General features: G+C 36.7%; 1 protein-coding gene across 3 annotated transcripts in view; it reads left to right on the forward strand.

Annotated features, from left to right (window-relative positions):
* Nucleotides 1-12,758: 12,758 nt before the first annotated feature.
* msk (importin-7 msk) overlaps nucleotides 12,759-15,333 on the forward strand; it is a 44,065-nt gene continuing 41,490 nt past the window's right edge. For all 3 annotated transcript variants that reach the window (XM_027371395.2, XM_070115376.1, XM_027371397.2), the window contains exon 1: nucleotides 12,759-12,986. In XM_027371395.2, coding sequence (XP_027227196.1) covers nucleotides 12,903-12,986 — 84 coding nt within the window. In that variant the 5' untranslated portion in view covers nucleotides 12,759-12,902. The remainder of the gene's footprint in view (nucleotides 12,987-15,333) is intronic.

Here is a 15,333-nt window from a genome sequence, read left to right on the forward strand (position 1 = left end):
TATATATATATATATATATATATACGTGTGTGTGTGTTTGTGTGTGTGTGTGTGTGTGTGCATATGTATATATAGGTAAATAGATAGACGCATCAGTCTAGCCTGGAGCGCCTTCTGCGAACACAGTAGCATCCAAAGACGTTCCCTGCCATTATGTTTAAAAGAAAAGTCTTAGGCAGTGCTTCCTCCCAGTCATGACATGTGGATCAGACACACGGACTTCGACCAAATTACTGGAAAGAAACCAGTAAGTGCCCAGAGAGGAATGGAAAGGCTGATGCTGGGAATTAGCCTAAGAATTCGAATGGGAGTGGACTAAAAAGATGAAATGCCAATGGGTAAGTTATGTATGCAGGGGACAGGACGTTAAATGGACAAATTAAGTAACAGAATGAGAAAAGGATGACATAGGAAGGCCAAGGGTCAGAGCAATGGCAAATGCGTGACGAAATAACGAGCAATTGGGAAAAAATGATCCAAGTTACTACCGTTTATGTATATACAGTATCTATCTATCAATCTCTCTCTATATATGTGCGTGTATGTGTGTGCGTTTGTGCGTGCACGTTTGTGTATGTGTGCATGTATGTGTCTGCGTTTATGTGTGTATGTATATTCATATATATATATATATATATATATATATATATATATATATATATATATATATATACTTTTGTGTGTGTGTGTATAAAATCATACAACTGTGAGGAGCAAAAAATGGGGAAATGAGAGAAGTCCCTCTTGCCCTCAGCAGCAGAACGCAAGGCAGACACGGAGCTTCCCCTTCGCGCCTCGACACCTTCCCGCTTCCCAGCCAGCCACTCTCGTTCGCTCGGGAGAAGCGCGGCGCTGGAGGAGGCGTCTTCGGTCCGGTCGCCGCCAAAGCCGTTGGGCGTCTGTCATGGGCGTTGTTAGAAACGGAACTCATTTCTGCTCTCCTTTTTATCGTTACTGGGACTCTGTTTTTGTCATGTTCCATCTAATATATAAGTATACGTGCATATATATATATATATATATATATATATATATATATATATATATATATATATATATACATATATATGCATAAATACACACAGATATATATATGTACACACACACACACACACACACACACACACACACACACACACACATATATATATATATATATATATATATATATATATATATATATATATATATATATATATATATAGGCGTGTGTGTGTGTGCGTGTGTTCTTACCTAGTTGTTTCAATATGGGAGGAGAGCTAAGCTCAGGTGTTCCCGTCTGCTATATTTAGATTATCGTACAACTTTTTTAAATTGATGCACATTTTTGACACGCTACGTTTTTGGGAGAGTTTCATGCTTCAATAGTTCTGTTTGGGGAAAAAATGACATCTTTATTGCCTCTTTATACTTTCAACATTTTGTTGTGTCCTTTCGTTCTTCTTGTGTTCAAGATTAAAAGTCATCTGTATCTAACCGCTCTCCGTGTAATACCGTTGAACAGCATAATCATGTCCCCCTTTTCCTTCTTTCTTCCAAGGTATTAAGTCCTAATTTCTTTAGTCTCCTCGTAACTCATATCTAGGTGCCCATTTTGTGGCCTTCTTTGAACTCTCTAGTTTGTCTATAACCTTTTTTATGTGTGGACTCCATACCACTTATGATTGGTGCAATGATCTTTACTATAACTTCGTCCACATACACGAATGCCCTCATGTTGTCAGTCAGTCCTAGTCTATTTTTGGACCTTTTCATTTATATGATTCTTTGGCCTTAGGTTTCTGTTTATGATTACCCCAAGATCTTTCTCCCTGTTAGCTGTGTTTAATACTGCGTCTCCTGATTTGCATTGGAATAGTGGGCGATTTCTACTTTCTCCAAACCTGCATTTATTGATGTTGTGCTCCATTTTCCAAGTACAACTCCACGCGAATAAGTTCTCGATGTCACTTTGGAGGCATTGGCATGAGACGTTATCCCTTTTTGTATATTTGCGTCATCTGCAAACATATTCGGATAACTACCTGGGCTTATGTTTGATTCTAAATCATTGACAAAAATAGTAAACATAATCGGCGCCAACACCGATCCTTGAGGCACTCCGCTGGTTATCCGTCGCCATGTAGAATGCTTCCCCCTAATTACTGTGCTCATCTGTATTTCATGAATTAAGTCCATCATGCGAGTAGTTTGCCTGTCACTACACTTAGGTGCTCCAGTTTCCATAATAGTCTTCTATAAGACACCTTATCAAAAGAATTTTTAAAGTCCAAGTACACACAATCCACCCAGCCGTCTCTTTCTTGTAATATATCAGATACTCTACCATAAAAAAAAATTGTTCCACATGACCTTCCTTCTCGAAGTGCTTATTTGATATCATTCCGTGCTTTCCAAGTACTTCAATCCATTGTTTCCTAATTATCCTTTCTAACAGCTTGCATACTACACTAGTTGACGAAACTGGTCTATAATTTAGAGGGTTTTGTTTGTAACCGATCTTATATAAGGGTGTTACGGTGTAGAGTTTCCAACTTTTTGGTAGTTCACCTTGTCTCGCTGAAATTTGGATTATCGATAAAAGATTACATAGTTCTTTGGCACATTCCCTGAGAATCCAGTTAGAAATCTCATTTGTTCCCTCTGCTTTGGTCTTGTCTAATACTCTTAGATCTTTTATTTCATTCTTTTTGTGGGTGATAATTTCGATGTTATTTATGTTTGTACGGGTATTTGCCGTATCAAAGCATGGATCCTGAACAAACACTGACTGATATTTCTCATCTAAGATTTCACACATTTCTTCCTCCTTAGAATAAATAATGTTATGTCTTTCATGGCGCTAATTTGGTCTCTAAAGTATTACAATCTATGTACTTAAAGAAGAGTTTTGGTTGACTTGTACATTTGCTGATTATATCCTTTTCAAATTCTAATTTCGCCTCTCTCATGGTTCGGGTATACTCATTTCTCCCTACTTTATACCGTTCATACACTGCCTGAGTTATATGTCTTTTTAATCTTTTGCAAAGGAGCTCATTTTCTTGCATGTCATTGAATCATTTTTGTTCATTTTTTACTTCAGTTTTGAATTTTGTTATTAGATTTTCTACTCCTTTTTTATAGATTTCACCATATTTTGAACACTGAACATCAAGGTTCTCATCGCCCAAAGTATTTCCCAGTTTATGCTATCAAATAAATCATTAAGGCTTCTATAATGACCTCTTTTGTAATTGTACTTCTCCTTTCTTTCCTTGTTTACGATAAGTTTTCCCTGGAGCAGACAGTATTTTAGTTTAATCACTACATAGTCGTTTTTTTTCCTAAAGGACATTACTCGATATCCTTAATATCATCGTTATGCTTTGTGAACATTAGGTCAAACATAGACGGTCTATCCAAACCTCTTACCCTGGTGTGAGCTCTTACATTTAGGAAAATGCAATACTCATTTATGACTTCCAGTAATTTAGCGTTCCATGAATGTGGTTGCGCTCTGGGATTGAAACTTTCCCAATCGATTTTGCTATTAAAATCCCCTGTTATAACAGTTTCTTTTGCATTGGTTTCCGAAAGTTGTGGCACTTCTTCCAGGCTATTTGTGTGTGCGTGTGCGTTTGTATGTATGCATGTGTGCGTGTGTGTAATATATATATACATATGTATACACAAATGTATATATATATACATATATATATAATGTGTATATATGTACGGACATATACAGTGTATATGTATGTGTATATATATGCATATATACAAATACATACACACACATAGATATATACATATATATTCACACACACGCACATACGCACACATATATATATAGCGAGAGAGAGAGAGAGAGAGAGAGAGAGAGAGAGAGAGAGAGAGAGAGAGAGAGAGAGAGAGAGAGAGAGAGAGAGAGAGAGAGAGAGGGGGGGGGGGGGACTGTGTATATATGTGCGCATGTAGACAGTGTATATGTATGTGTATTTCTGTAAATGCATGCATGTATAGATATGTATACAGCTATATATATATATATATATATATATATATATATATATATATATATATATATATATATGATTTCTCCCATACACGAGGTATCTTACCGTGTATACTATATTCCACTGAGTGTCATTGTTATTGCTATGGTAGTTGCATGATAAGTGACTTCCCTGTTGTTATTGTTGCGACGTCACTGTTACCCTGTCATTATCGCTATTGTGACCATCTCCGCTATTGCTACCAATACCAAATCCTATTATTTTATTTCTTCACTGTTGCTAATGGTATTGTTATTCTTGTAACAGTAGTGAAGACAAGCTCATTTGTTTCTCAAATAATAAATTTCATGATCTTCCTTAATATCGCGGTTATCGCATTACAGTTGTAATTCTGTCATCATCATTTACCCTGTTTCTAATATCCTCACTACGAGCATTACCATAATTACCATATCCGATCGCCATTACCATAACCAATCAATCATGCGTACCACAGCAATTACTCATACGTCTCAAGAACACGGAAATACGAAGACAACAGGAAAAATCCAGTTTATAGTCTCGTCTTTTGATATTTCTTGGTGCAGGTCGCGCGTGCGTTTGTGTGTGGAACAGGTGCATTCCTCGAGGGAAAATAGTAAAGGGGAAAAAAGTCGCTCTACTTGATATTCCCGACGACACTCTTCGACGGCCAAACATTTACATAAATTGCCTCCGAAAGTTGTCGAATCTCTCCAAAGCCGAGTCATTAAATTTCTACCCGTCCTGCAACCGTGCTGCTTCAAAGGAGCGTGTTTCACTCCTTTCTTTACCGTTAATCCATCGTAACTTTTATTAATGGTTCATAATTCAACCAAAAAGATAAAGAACGCACAGCAGATGAACGCGAGTGGATGAGCGTGGTCGAAGGTGCAGGAATGTGGACTCACACAAGTTGCGGGCGAGGGAGCCTTGACCTAGATCGTCCGCACGCCCGGCCACGCTGCTTGGCTCTGGCTTCGACTCCCGGAGTTCGATCTTTTTTATTGTTGTTGCTGCTGATATCGATGTGATTTTTTTTTTCATTTTTCCCTTTTACTAGTAGGGATATTATGCACTGTCTTTTTTCGTTGTTGCTGGTATTAGTTGCTAATACATACTGTTTTTTTCTTGTGAGGTTAGTGTTCTTATTGTCGTATTCAGAGACTGATTAATTGCCGTTCCCATCAACAAACACTATTATCATCATCATTATTCTATTATTCGTAGCAGAACTATTACCATTATTGCTATTAGAAGTACTATCCTCGCAATTGCCGTTGATGCAGCGGTCATCACTGATGAAGTTGTGTTTGACTGCGCCGTCATTTGTCTTCGGCTCACTTTATAACCGTTGTCGGAATTGCTTTTTGTTTTGGGTATGTTGCCATCATTATCATTACTAATGGTATGTTATTGAAATCATTATTACTATCACTGTGTTGTTCTTGCTGATAATGATTATAATAATGATAATTACAGTAATAGTGATAATTACAGTAATAATGATAATAATAAAAGTAATGATAATAAAGATGATAATAAGATGATAATAATAATAATGATACCAACAACAATAATACTCAATATAATGATGAAAATTATGATAATAAAAGTAAATATTTATTATTATTATCATTGTTATTACCACTGTTATCGTAGTTGCTGTATTGCCATTGAAGTTGTTAACATTAATGTCACCATCACCATAATCATATTTATAATTACCATTATCATCATTATAGTAGTAGTGATAAAATTTTATTATCATTACTATTATTTTCGTCCTACTCCTCAATAATCTTAATTTTCACACTTTTTTTCTAGATGTATTAGCATTGACAATGGAAGCAGTTTTTTTCTGTTCTGATTAATATTTTTTGTTAATGACAATATTGATAATGTCAATGGAAAGGCTGCTGATAATGTTATGATTCATTATACCATCAGGGATAGGAATGATAAAGCTAACCGTAATAAAAAACAACCAAATTGTGTATAATCAGCTGCTAATTAAAGGAGTTATTACCCATTATTATAACTACTACTTCTATATTCCTATCAATATCACGAAGACGATTTCCATGCTTTATATTTTCATCAAAATCATCGACATTGCCATAATATGAACCGCCATTCTCATCATTGCAAGAAATCATATGTTCATCAATGCCAGTGCCTTCATATCTTTATTACTCGCAATATCACTTCACTGACGAACCTTATTAATGATGATGTAATTGTTGTTATCACCTTTATCGGTTACAATTAAAGATTAATTCATTAGTGGTGTACTTATCTTATCAGTCACATTGCTGGCGTTATATTGCGCTAACTAGGTCATTTCCTCTCCACTTGTTGCTTAGTTATTTTAATTCAAGATTTATATACAGCGCACTTTTTAAATTGGGAAATATGAAAGTATTTATACATTTCCTTCCAAGTACATAAGGAAGATATTCATACTTCACTTGTTTTCAAGTACATCGAGAAATCAGTTACGAAATGATCATCCTCGTTTGTTTTCTCAACTTTCGATTAGTAATAAACCCAAAAACGAAGAAAAGGAAATACAAAAAAGATAGAAATATAACGGTTGTTGGCATCTCAAGCGGCAAAATATCGGCCATTATTTTCGTTTTTTTTTTTTTTTTCATTATCTGAAAGAGACAAGCGCCATTGAGGACTTGAATCGTTGCATATAATTATCGAAGACACTTCTGTTATCAGTGGCATTATTTCTAGAGATAGTGTGGATTTACACGATGCATTTATATGTTGTATAAATGCATCAATATTATATATATGTATATATATATATATATATATATATATATATATATATATATGTCTGTGTATGTGTGTGTGTGCATGTATATATATATGTATATATATATACACACACACACATATATATATATATATGTATATATATATATATATATATATATATATATATGTATATATATACACATATATATATATACATATATATATACATATATATATATAAATATATATATTTATATATATAATACACACATACATATCCATATATGTGTATACACATATACATGCTGTATGTGTCTGTATATATATATATATATATATAAATAAATGAATAAATATATATAAATATATATATATATATATATATTATATATATCATATATATATGTATAAATATATATATCATATATCTGTGTGTCTAATTTTGTATAAGTATATATATCCATATATATATACATATATATATGTATATATATCCATATCTGTATGTGTACCGATATACATACTGTGTATATATATGCATGTGTGTGTGCGAGCGCATGTCCGAGTCTATATATATATGTATATATATATATATATATATATATATATATACATATACACATATATACATATGTAAACATATACACATATATGTATACATATTTGTATGTGTGCGCGTGTGTATGTGTGTGCGTGCGTGCATGTGTGTGTGTGTGTACATACGTATGTATATATATACATATGCATGTGTGTATTATATATACATATATATTATATATATACACACATGTACATACATTCTCTCTCTTTCTCTCTCTCTCTCTCTCTCTCTCTCTCTCTCTCTCTCTCTCTCTCTCTCTCTCTCTCTCTCTCTCTCTCTCTCTCTCTCTCTCTCTCTCTCTCAAAGTTAGGTTGCACGCAGGGTGAATATGACCCCCTCAGGATTTGTAATTTGTCAACTTTTAAGTCTAAAATGTTGAACTGCTCATTTATGACTCATGTTAGTCATAGAAGACACAAGAAAAAAGCCCCACAAACTCTTTCAAAGTTCTGCAAGCATAAATCTCCCCCCCCCTTACTATAGTTCTTGCTATGTCCTTGAAATTAAATAAATACGTGCCGAGTGACTGCAATTTCTAGAAAGAAGCCAACTCGATACCAAAAATCCTTGTCATAAAACTACAAAATCATGCCGTGAAACCATAAACCACGTAAAATGACATGATACGACATGACATTTAATATACGGCGTGCACCTCGCAATATCATAATGTCCGAAGAGAAGTCCCGAGTGCAGGTGTTGTGATGTGACTGACGTGACGCTCGACAATGCGGCTGACTTCACTTCCGGTCCTGCACTCGAGATGAAGGCGCACACCAAAAGGGCTCATCGTGGGGATAGAGGACTGTTGTTTTTTTTTTTTTTTTTTTTTTGCATAAAGTGAGAAGAAAGGTTTGATTAGAGAGAGAGAGAGGGAGGAAGGGAGGGAGGGAGGGAGGGAGGGAGGGAGGAAAAGAGAGAGAGAGAGAGAGAGAGAGAGAGAGAGAGAGAGAGAGAGAGAGAGAGAGGAGAGGGAGGGAGGGAGGGGGAGGGAGAGAGAGAGAGAGAGAGAGAGAGAGAGAGAGAGAGAGAGAGAGAGAGAGAGAGAGAGAGAGAGGGAGGGAGGGAGGAAAAGGAAGAGGAAGAGAGAGAGAGAGAGAGAGAGAGTGAGAGAGAGAGAGAGAGAGAGAGAGAAAGAAAGAGAGAGAGAGAGAGAGAGAGAGAGAGAGAGAGAGAGAGAGAGAGAGAGAGAGAGAGAGAGAGAGAGAGAGGGAGGGAGGGAGGGAGGAGGAGAGAGAGAGAGAGAGAGAGAGAGAGAGAGAGAGAGAGAGAGAGAGAGAAAGAAAGAGAGAGAGAGAGAGAGAGAGAGAGAGAGAGGAGAGAGAGAGAGAGAGAGAGAGAGAGAGAGAGAGAGAGAGGGAGGGAGGGGAGGAGGGAGGAAGAGAGAGAGAGAGAGAGAGAGAGAGAGGAGAGAGAGAGAGAGAGAGAGAGAGAGAGAGAGAGAGAGAGGGGGGGAGGAGGGGGGGATTGTGTGGATGGGTGTGCGTGTGCGTGCGTGCATGTGTGTGTGTGTGTGTGTGTGTGTGTGTGTGTGTGTGTGTGTGTGTGTGTGTGTGTGTGTGTGTGTGTGTGTGTGTGTGTGTGTGACAATATGTAAATATGATCTTGTGTGTGTTTTACCAGGAGTTTAAATCTTTCACCAATTTGCCCCTTACAGTGATATGCTGATGGCACAATAAACATTAAAATTTCTCTATCTACAAGTAGTCGATAACGAACACCACAATACAACAATGAGATTTACAAACCACTTAGCGATATAAGATGATAAATGTCTGCAGAAACGCGGCAGACGGATGCGTCAAGCGCCTCCCTCTGGGCGGCCAAAGGTGAAACTTCAAAGTCACCCAAACGTAAACATTCGAAACAAGATGGACTTCACTGAAACTTCCCGTTTCTTTCTCACAACAAAAGAGTCATAAAGATTTCGCAATCCATGCTCGCGGCGTGTCGATCATCCGAGATAGAATATCAGGCCCGCAATTAATCAATGTCTCTTAATTGGCAGAATTAAAACCAACAGTTTCATCCTCCGCGCAGCCAATTGGGTCCGTCGCTGAAAAGGCATTATGCAGCAACTTTCTTGGCTGCCCGTATATATGTATGTATGCGTATGTGTGTGTATGTATATCTATATTTATATTTTATATGTATGTATGTATATGTATGTATGTATATATATATATGCATGTATGTACATATAAATATGAATATATATATATATATATATATATATATATATATATATATATATATATATATATATACATATATGCACACACACACACACAACGTTTGTATATGTATATGTGTATATATATATATATATATATATATATATATATATATATGAATACACACACATGTATATGTATATGCATATGTATGTGTATGTGTCCGCGCGCCTGTATATGTGTATTTACAATCCAAGATACAATATACACAACTAAATCCTCGAATCAGCCAAGACCTCGTTCACTTCGAAATACCCACAGGGGCAAAACGCCCATTTCCCAGCGAATTTAAGAACCACGGACGCGCCCACAGCAGACCCGGGCCAGCAGCTTTCTTATTGGCAAGTCACAGAATAATCTTCGCGCGTCTTTTGCCAGAATCCGGATTAATGTGAAGAAGGTTTTTCTAATGTTCCCAGACTTTGAGCAATACAGCGCCGTGACTCAGAACCCCCCACCCCCTCCCCCTATCCCCCTTCCCGGCACCCACCCCCTCCCCTATCCCCCTTCCTGGCAACCCCCCTCCCCCAATCCCCCTTCCTGGCAACCCCCCCTCCCCCTATCCCCCTTCCTGGCAGCCCCCTCCCTCCCCCTATCCTCCTTCCCTGCAACCCCCCTTCCCGGCAACCCTCCCCCTCCCCCTATCCCCCTCCCTGCAACCCCCCTTCCCTCTATCCCCCTTCCCTGTAGTTTATCAAACTCTTTTTCGCTAAATAAAGTGTGGATTTGTTGTTGGGTAGCTTGTTTAATCTTTTTTTTTTTTTTGGCTAAATAAAGTGTGGATGAGAATAGCAACAATGGTGATGATAATAACAATATTGATAGTAATAAAAATTATGATGATCACATTGATAATAGTAATAACAACAGCAACAACCACGATGATAACAAGGACGATGATAATAATGATAATGATGGTGATGATGTTCTTCCAACTGCTACTAATGATGCTGCTGATGAGAATAATGATAATAATCATGAATATTATTATAACAATCTTTATAATACTGATTATGATAATGTTAATAACAATGATAATGCGATTGCAATTATGCTTAATTCTAATAAGGTTATTGACAATTATATTAATGGCAATAACAGTAATTAAAATAATGATAACAGTGAGTTATAACGATTATAGTCATCAAAACAACAAGAACAACACTAAAAGTAATGATATTAGTAATAGTAATCATTATATTAATGATGATGATGGTGGTTATAATAATGATAAGGATAATATAATGATAAAGATGAAAATGATGTGATTGTATTTCTGACGAAGATATAATCGAAACTAATCAAATACATCTTTTCCACTGTGGAGATATTCATACTACTTCTATCACTGCGTCTACTACTGCTACTACGACTACTACTACTACTACTGCTATTATTCTCATTATCGTCATTATTACCGTTACCAATGGTATTAACCTGGCGTATGCCCAAAATCATAAAAAAACTAAATCCGGCTCTAAGAGATATACATCAATAATGATAATAATTACAATTATGATAAAAACTCTGAGCTCCCCAATATCAATGTTGCCATAAAAATAGTACTTTAAGTAATTTGATAAAATCATGATACAAGGTAATATCATCGGCAATTCAGTATTGTCATTTTTATATTAACAAGATTAATATCATGATCATCATTTATCTTCTTGTTGCTATTTAAGGCAAATTACTGAAGTACGCGCAAAGAGTGATTATCATAAAAGCAACACATGGCATCTCTATTACACTCTCAATTAAAATATGTCAACCGTACTATCTAGATATAACATAATATACTCCCTATATTTTTTTACGGATTGAGAATGCTTTAAAAATGTTAATCATTTTTTATGTCACATAACAGCAAGAACATCAGAAAGAATTAATGTTTGTTATTCCCTTTTTTTTACCATGTTAATTTTCCCGCCAAATTCCTATTTGGGTCATGTTATTAAAAATATATGAAGTCTTATGCTGTTAACATCCTCAAAAAAGAGTGATGAGATAGAATAATAAATCGTAAATGAAGGAGAGTTGATTAGATAAGAAAAAGTAAACAAAAGAGAAAGAAAATGTTTTAGACAGAAAAGGAGATCGTCTGCGCTTCACAAGTGTTGTAGAAGTCTTCTAAAAAACCTCTATTGCTCCTGTTCATGTCGGCTTTTATTTTTTTTTTTTGTTTTTACGCTAATCCACTTAATGTTTGTTGTAATAACGAAAGAGAGAGGGAATTAATTTCGAAAGAATTAAACAATAGTTTAATGTAAGGTAAAGTACTTGTCTTTACTGAATAACAAATATTTTGAAGTACAACAGTACATGTGTGATGAAGAACTGTATCTTTTCTTTAACTTTTTTCTCTTTTTACTTCAATTTTGATATGGCTATGATAAATGACAGAATAGAGAACATAAGCTGATAATCGTGATTTATAAGAAATCTGAGAATAATGAATGAATAACGTCAAATAAATTATATACATAAACCACATGAAAGTACTCATCAGAGTCGGAAAAAGACAGGAAAATAAATAAAAACAAACAGTAATAAAATGCAATAGAAAGAAAAGAAGAAACAAATCTCACAATCAAAGGAAAATATAAAAAAAACATAAAAAACAAGAAAGTTGAAAATAATGTTATCTACTCTGAAAAGTTAATGAAACTTCTCCCAAGATATGAAGTAAACATAAAGAACACAAAATAATAATGCAAAGCCCAAACTGTTCTTTAGACTGCTTTTAAAAATTCTCTCGTAGGAGCATTGCAAAAACCTCGGGCTTCCAAACAAAACCCATCAAAATATAACAACAGAAACAGCAACAAAAACAATCAAAGGTACAAAACAACCTCCGCATGGAAGAAAGGAATTTAAAAGACATCTGAAAGGCTATCAAAACATTTGCAAAATACCCAAAACCAGCCCAAAAACCTCACCCCCACACGTACATCAAGAAACAAAAATCCCAACTCTTCCAGCTCCCTCAGAAAACCATTCCCAACAACCACAGAAATAAAAAGAACATCAAATCCCTCAAAACTACCCATAAGATACCACCTCCGAACCCTCCCCCTGAAAAAAACACATTAAAACCCTCTTTAAACCTCCCCCCCTAAAATAAACCCCGCGTTCGGGCTCCCTCAGCAGGACGGTTCCAACAACGCGGGGCTGACAGGCACACAGGCAGGCAACACGGAGCGGCGCCATCGGGGGGAATCACGTGGAGGCCCCGATTTCTTCGCTTTTTCCGCCCTGACGCTGGATAACACGTAGGAAATGGACTCGAGGAAGATAATAGAGATACTGAGGGGCACTATAGACCCGAATTTACGCCAGCAGGCCGAGGATGAGCTGACGCAGGTGAGGAAATGTGGCTGGTGACGGTTTTGTTGGGGGTTCACGTTTCTCGGTCTAGGCCTATTTTGGGGCCTCCTTTTCTCGCGCTTTTCGGTCTTTATTCTAGGGGCGGTCGGTCTCTACGACCCTGGCTCGGAAAATGTGTTGTTTTGGCCGTGTGTTTGTCTCGTTTCTTGTTCGTTACCGCCTCTCGATCTTTCTTCATCCTTTCCTCGTCGCCTTCTCTCTCTCTTTCGTCGCCGCTGTATTTTTCGCCTTTTTCTCTCGCGATTTGTCACTCCCACTTGTATGCACTCGCCAGTGATCTCTCTCGTCGCTATCTTTCCCCCCTTCTTTTCGTCGTCTTTTCTCGTGTGTTCGTCATCGCATTTTCTCTCTATATCTGCTTTCCCGTCCTTTATCACCGTTTGCTCTAGCTCCTCTCTTCGTAGGACACGTGGTTATCGCCTCTCTTATGTCGATGAATTTGATAACGGTGAAGAAAGGTAGAGGAGAGTGGGAAATAGTCAGGCAAGAATATAGGTGTGAAAAAATACAAATAAACAAAGGATTTAAGAAAGAAAGAAAAAAAAAACAGCCCTCATGAAATCTAGATCATTTGACACCTGTGATACAATGAATTATATGTCAGAATGCAGTCCAGGTGACATTACATGTGATTCCAAAAAGTAACAATTGTGAAATATCCGTGTAATTTGGCGTAGGCTTTAAAGTTCCGTGTTGAAGGACCAAGGAATTGCATTTATTAAACCCAGACATTTGAGCTTAAGTTGTGTCTGTGTTAGGGCTGATGGCAATGGTCTTGGCTCGTTAGCTTTTACCAATGTACGTTCCTACTAATGCCAACATATGAGGATTTAGAGAATCATGACCTAATGAATTTTGTGTTTTGGTAAGGGGCCTTTTATTTATTATTATTATTATTATTATTATTATTATTGTTATTATTATTATTATTATTATTTAGTATGTAGAAATACAATGAAGATGGCCCCTTGTACTTGTATTTGTAGATGTTGAAGTTGATATATATTGGTATACCTTCTGTTTTATGTCGCTGTACCTAGATCAAAATGCCTCGGAGCCTGTAGTGGAGTGTCAAAAAGACAAGTAGAAATACACTGCTTCTAATTTAATTTGCTGGCTATCAAACCAAGGATCTTGGAATCCCAGCTGACCTCTCTTCTTCTGGGTATCATGCTAGACCATTTGGGGGGTGGGGGTAAAAATGGGAGATCCAGGATTGTGTTTGTATGCAGTGTCAATTAGGGATACATTTGACTTTTCAAATAACAGAAGCATGACTACAGATTGAAAAATTAAAGTTTGAGAAGTACTTTGTAGACGCCTGCAGTGGCTTTGTTTCATATTTTTGTAACTGTATTGGCTGTGTCCTTTCCAAAGTCTCTTGTATCTTCCTTTATTCTTTGGTAGAAGGCCTCTATGTCCAGCCTGGGGTTGGTATTATGGGTAGCAGTCACCATGACCTCAGTGCTGCTGCAAGGGTCAACAAACATCTGTATATTCTGGGAAGATGAAGTTAGACTGCTTCTTTATGTAATCAATAGTGATGTTTACAAGTTCTGTTTTATTGAAATGGATGAGATAGAGGTTTGTTGGTTATTGCGGAATTGTGACAGTGTGGTGATGCAAGGCCAATGCTGAGCTTCGGTGGGCATGACACCTATATTTTACTCATTTTGATTTGTGTATAAAAGCTATGTCGTTGAAAAATTGTGTTTGGGTTGAAAAGGGAAGCCATGACTTCATTGCTTGGAGAATTTGGCATAGAGAAAAGGAAATGATTGGTATCTAAATTTCCTGCTTGAGTTAATATAGTATGCAGTGCAAGACACCATGAACCCCTTACTGACAGGAATAGTTATAACTGTCTTATGATATTTAGTTGTATGGTGGCTACCGTCTTAGCTATTATGATTTTCTTGCACTGGTGCATTAGAGCTCCCTGTGGTGGGTTAGCTGGATTGGCTTTGTGCAGTAAAGACAAAGCAGATTGATTTTACAGTTCCTGATGAAAGTGCTGGATAGCGAGGTTTTGCCCTTGTCATTTGTTTCAAGGAAGATGAGCAGAATGTAAATTCTGAAATCTTACAATGTGAACTTCACACCTGTTGGTCCTCTGATAAAGGCCAATAAACTTTTATTGGAAAGATGGTTTGTACACCCCCCAAGGAATTTATCATCGGTTAAGAAAAAAGTCCAAACTGCCTTGGCCAAATGTAATGTGGAGTTTTGTTGACCTTTGCAGATGCATGTTTACTAAAGCTGCTTGGCTTTTTGTCATTGAGTTGACGATTGTAGGCCTTCCATCACAGACTGTAGCTAGTTC

The sequence above is a fragment of the Penaeus vannamei genome, chromosome 37 (genome assembly GCF_042767895.1).
Source record: "Penaeus vannamei isolate JL-2024 chromosome 37, ASM4276789v1, whole genome shotgun sequence".
NCBI lineage: Eukaryota > Metazoa > Arthropoda > Malacostraca > Decapoda > Penaeidae > Penaeus > Penaeus vannamei.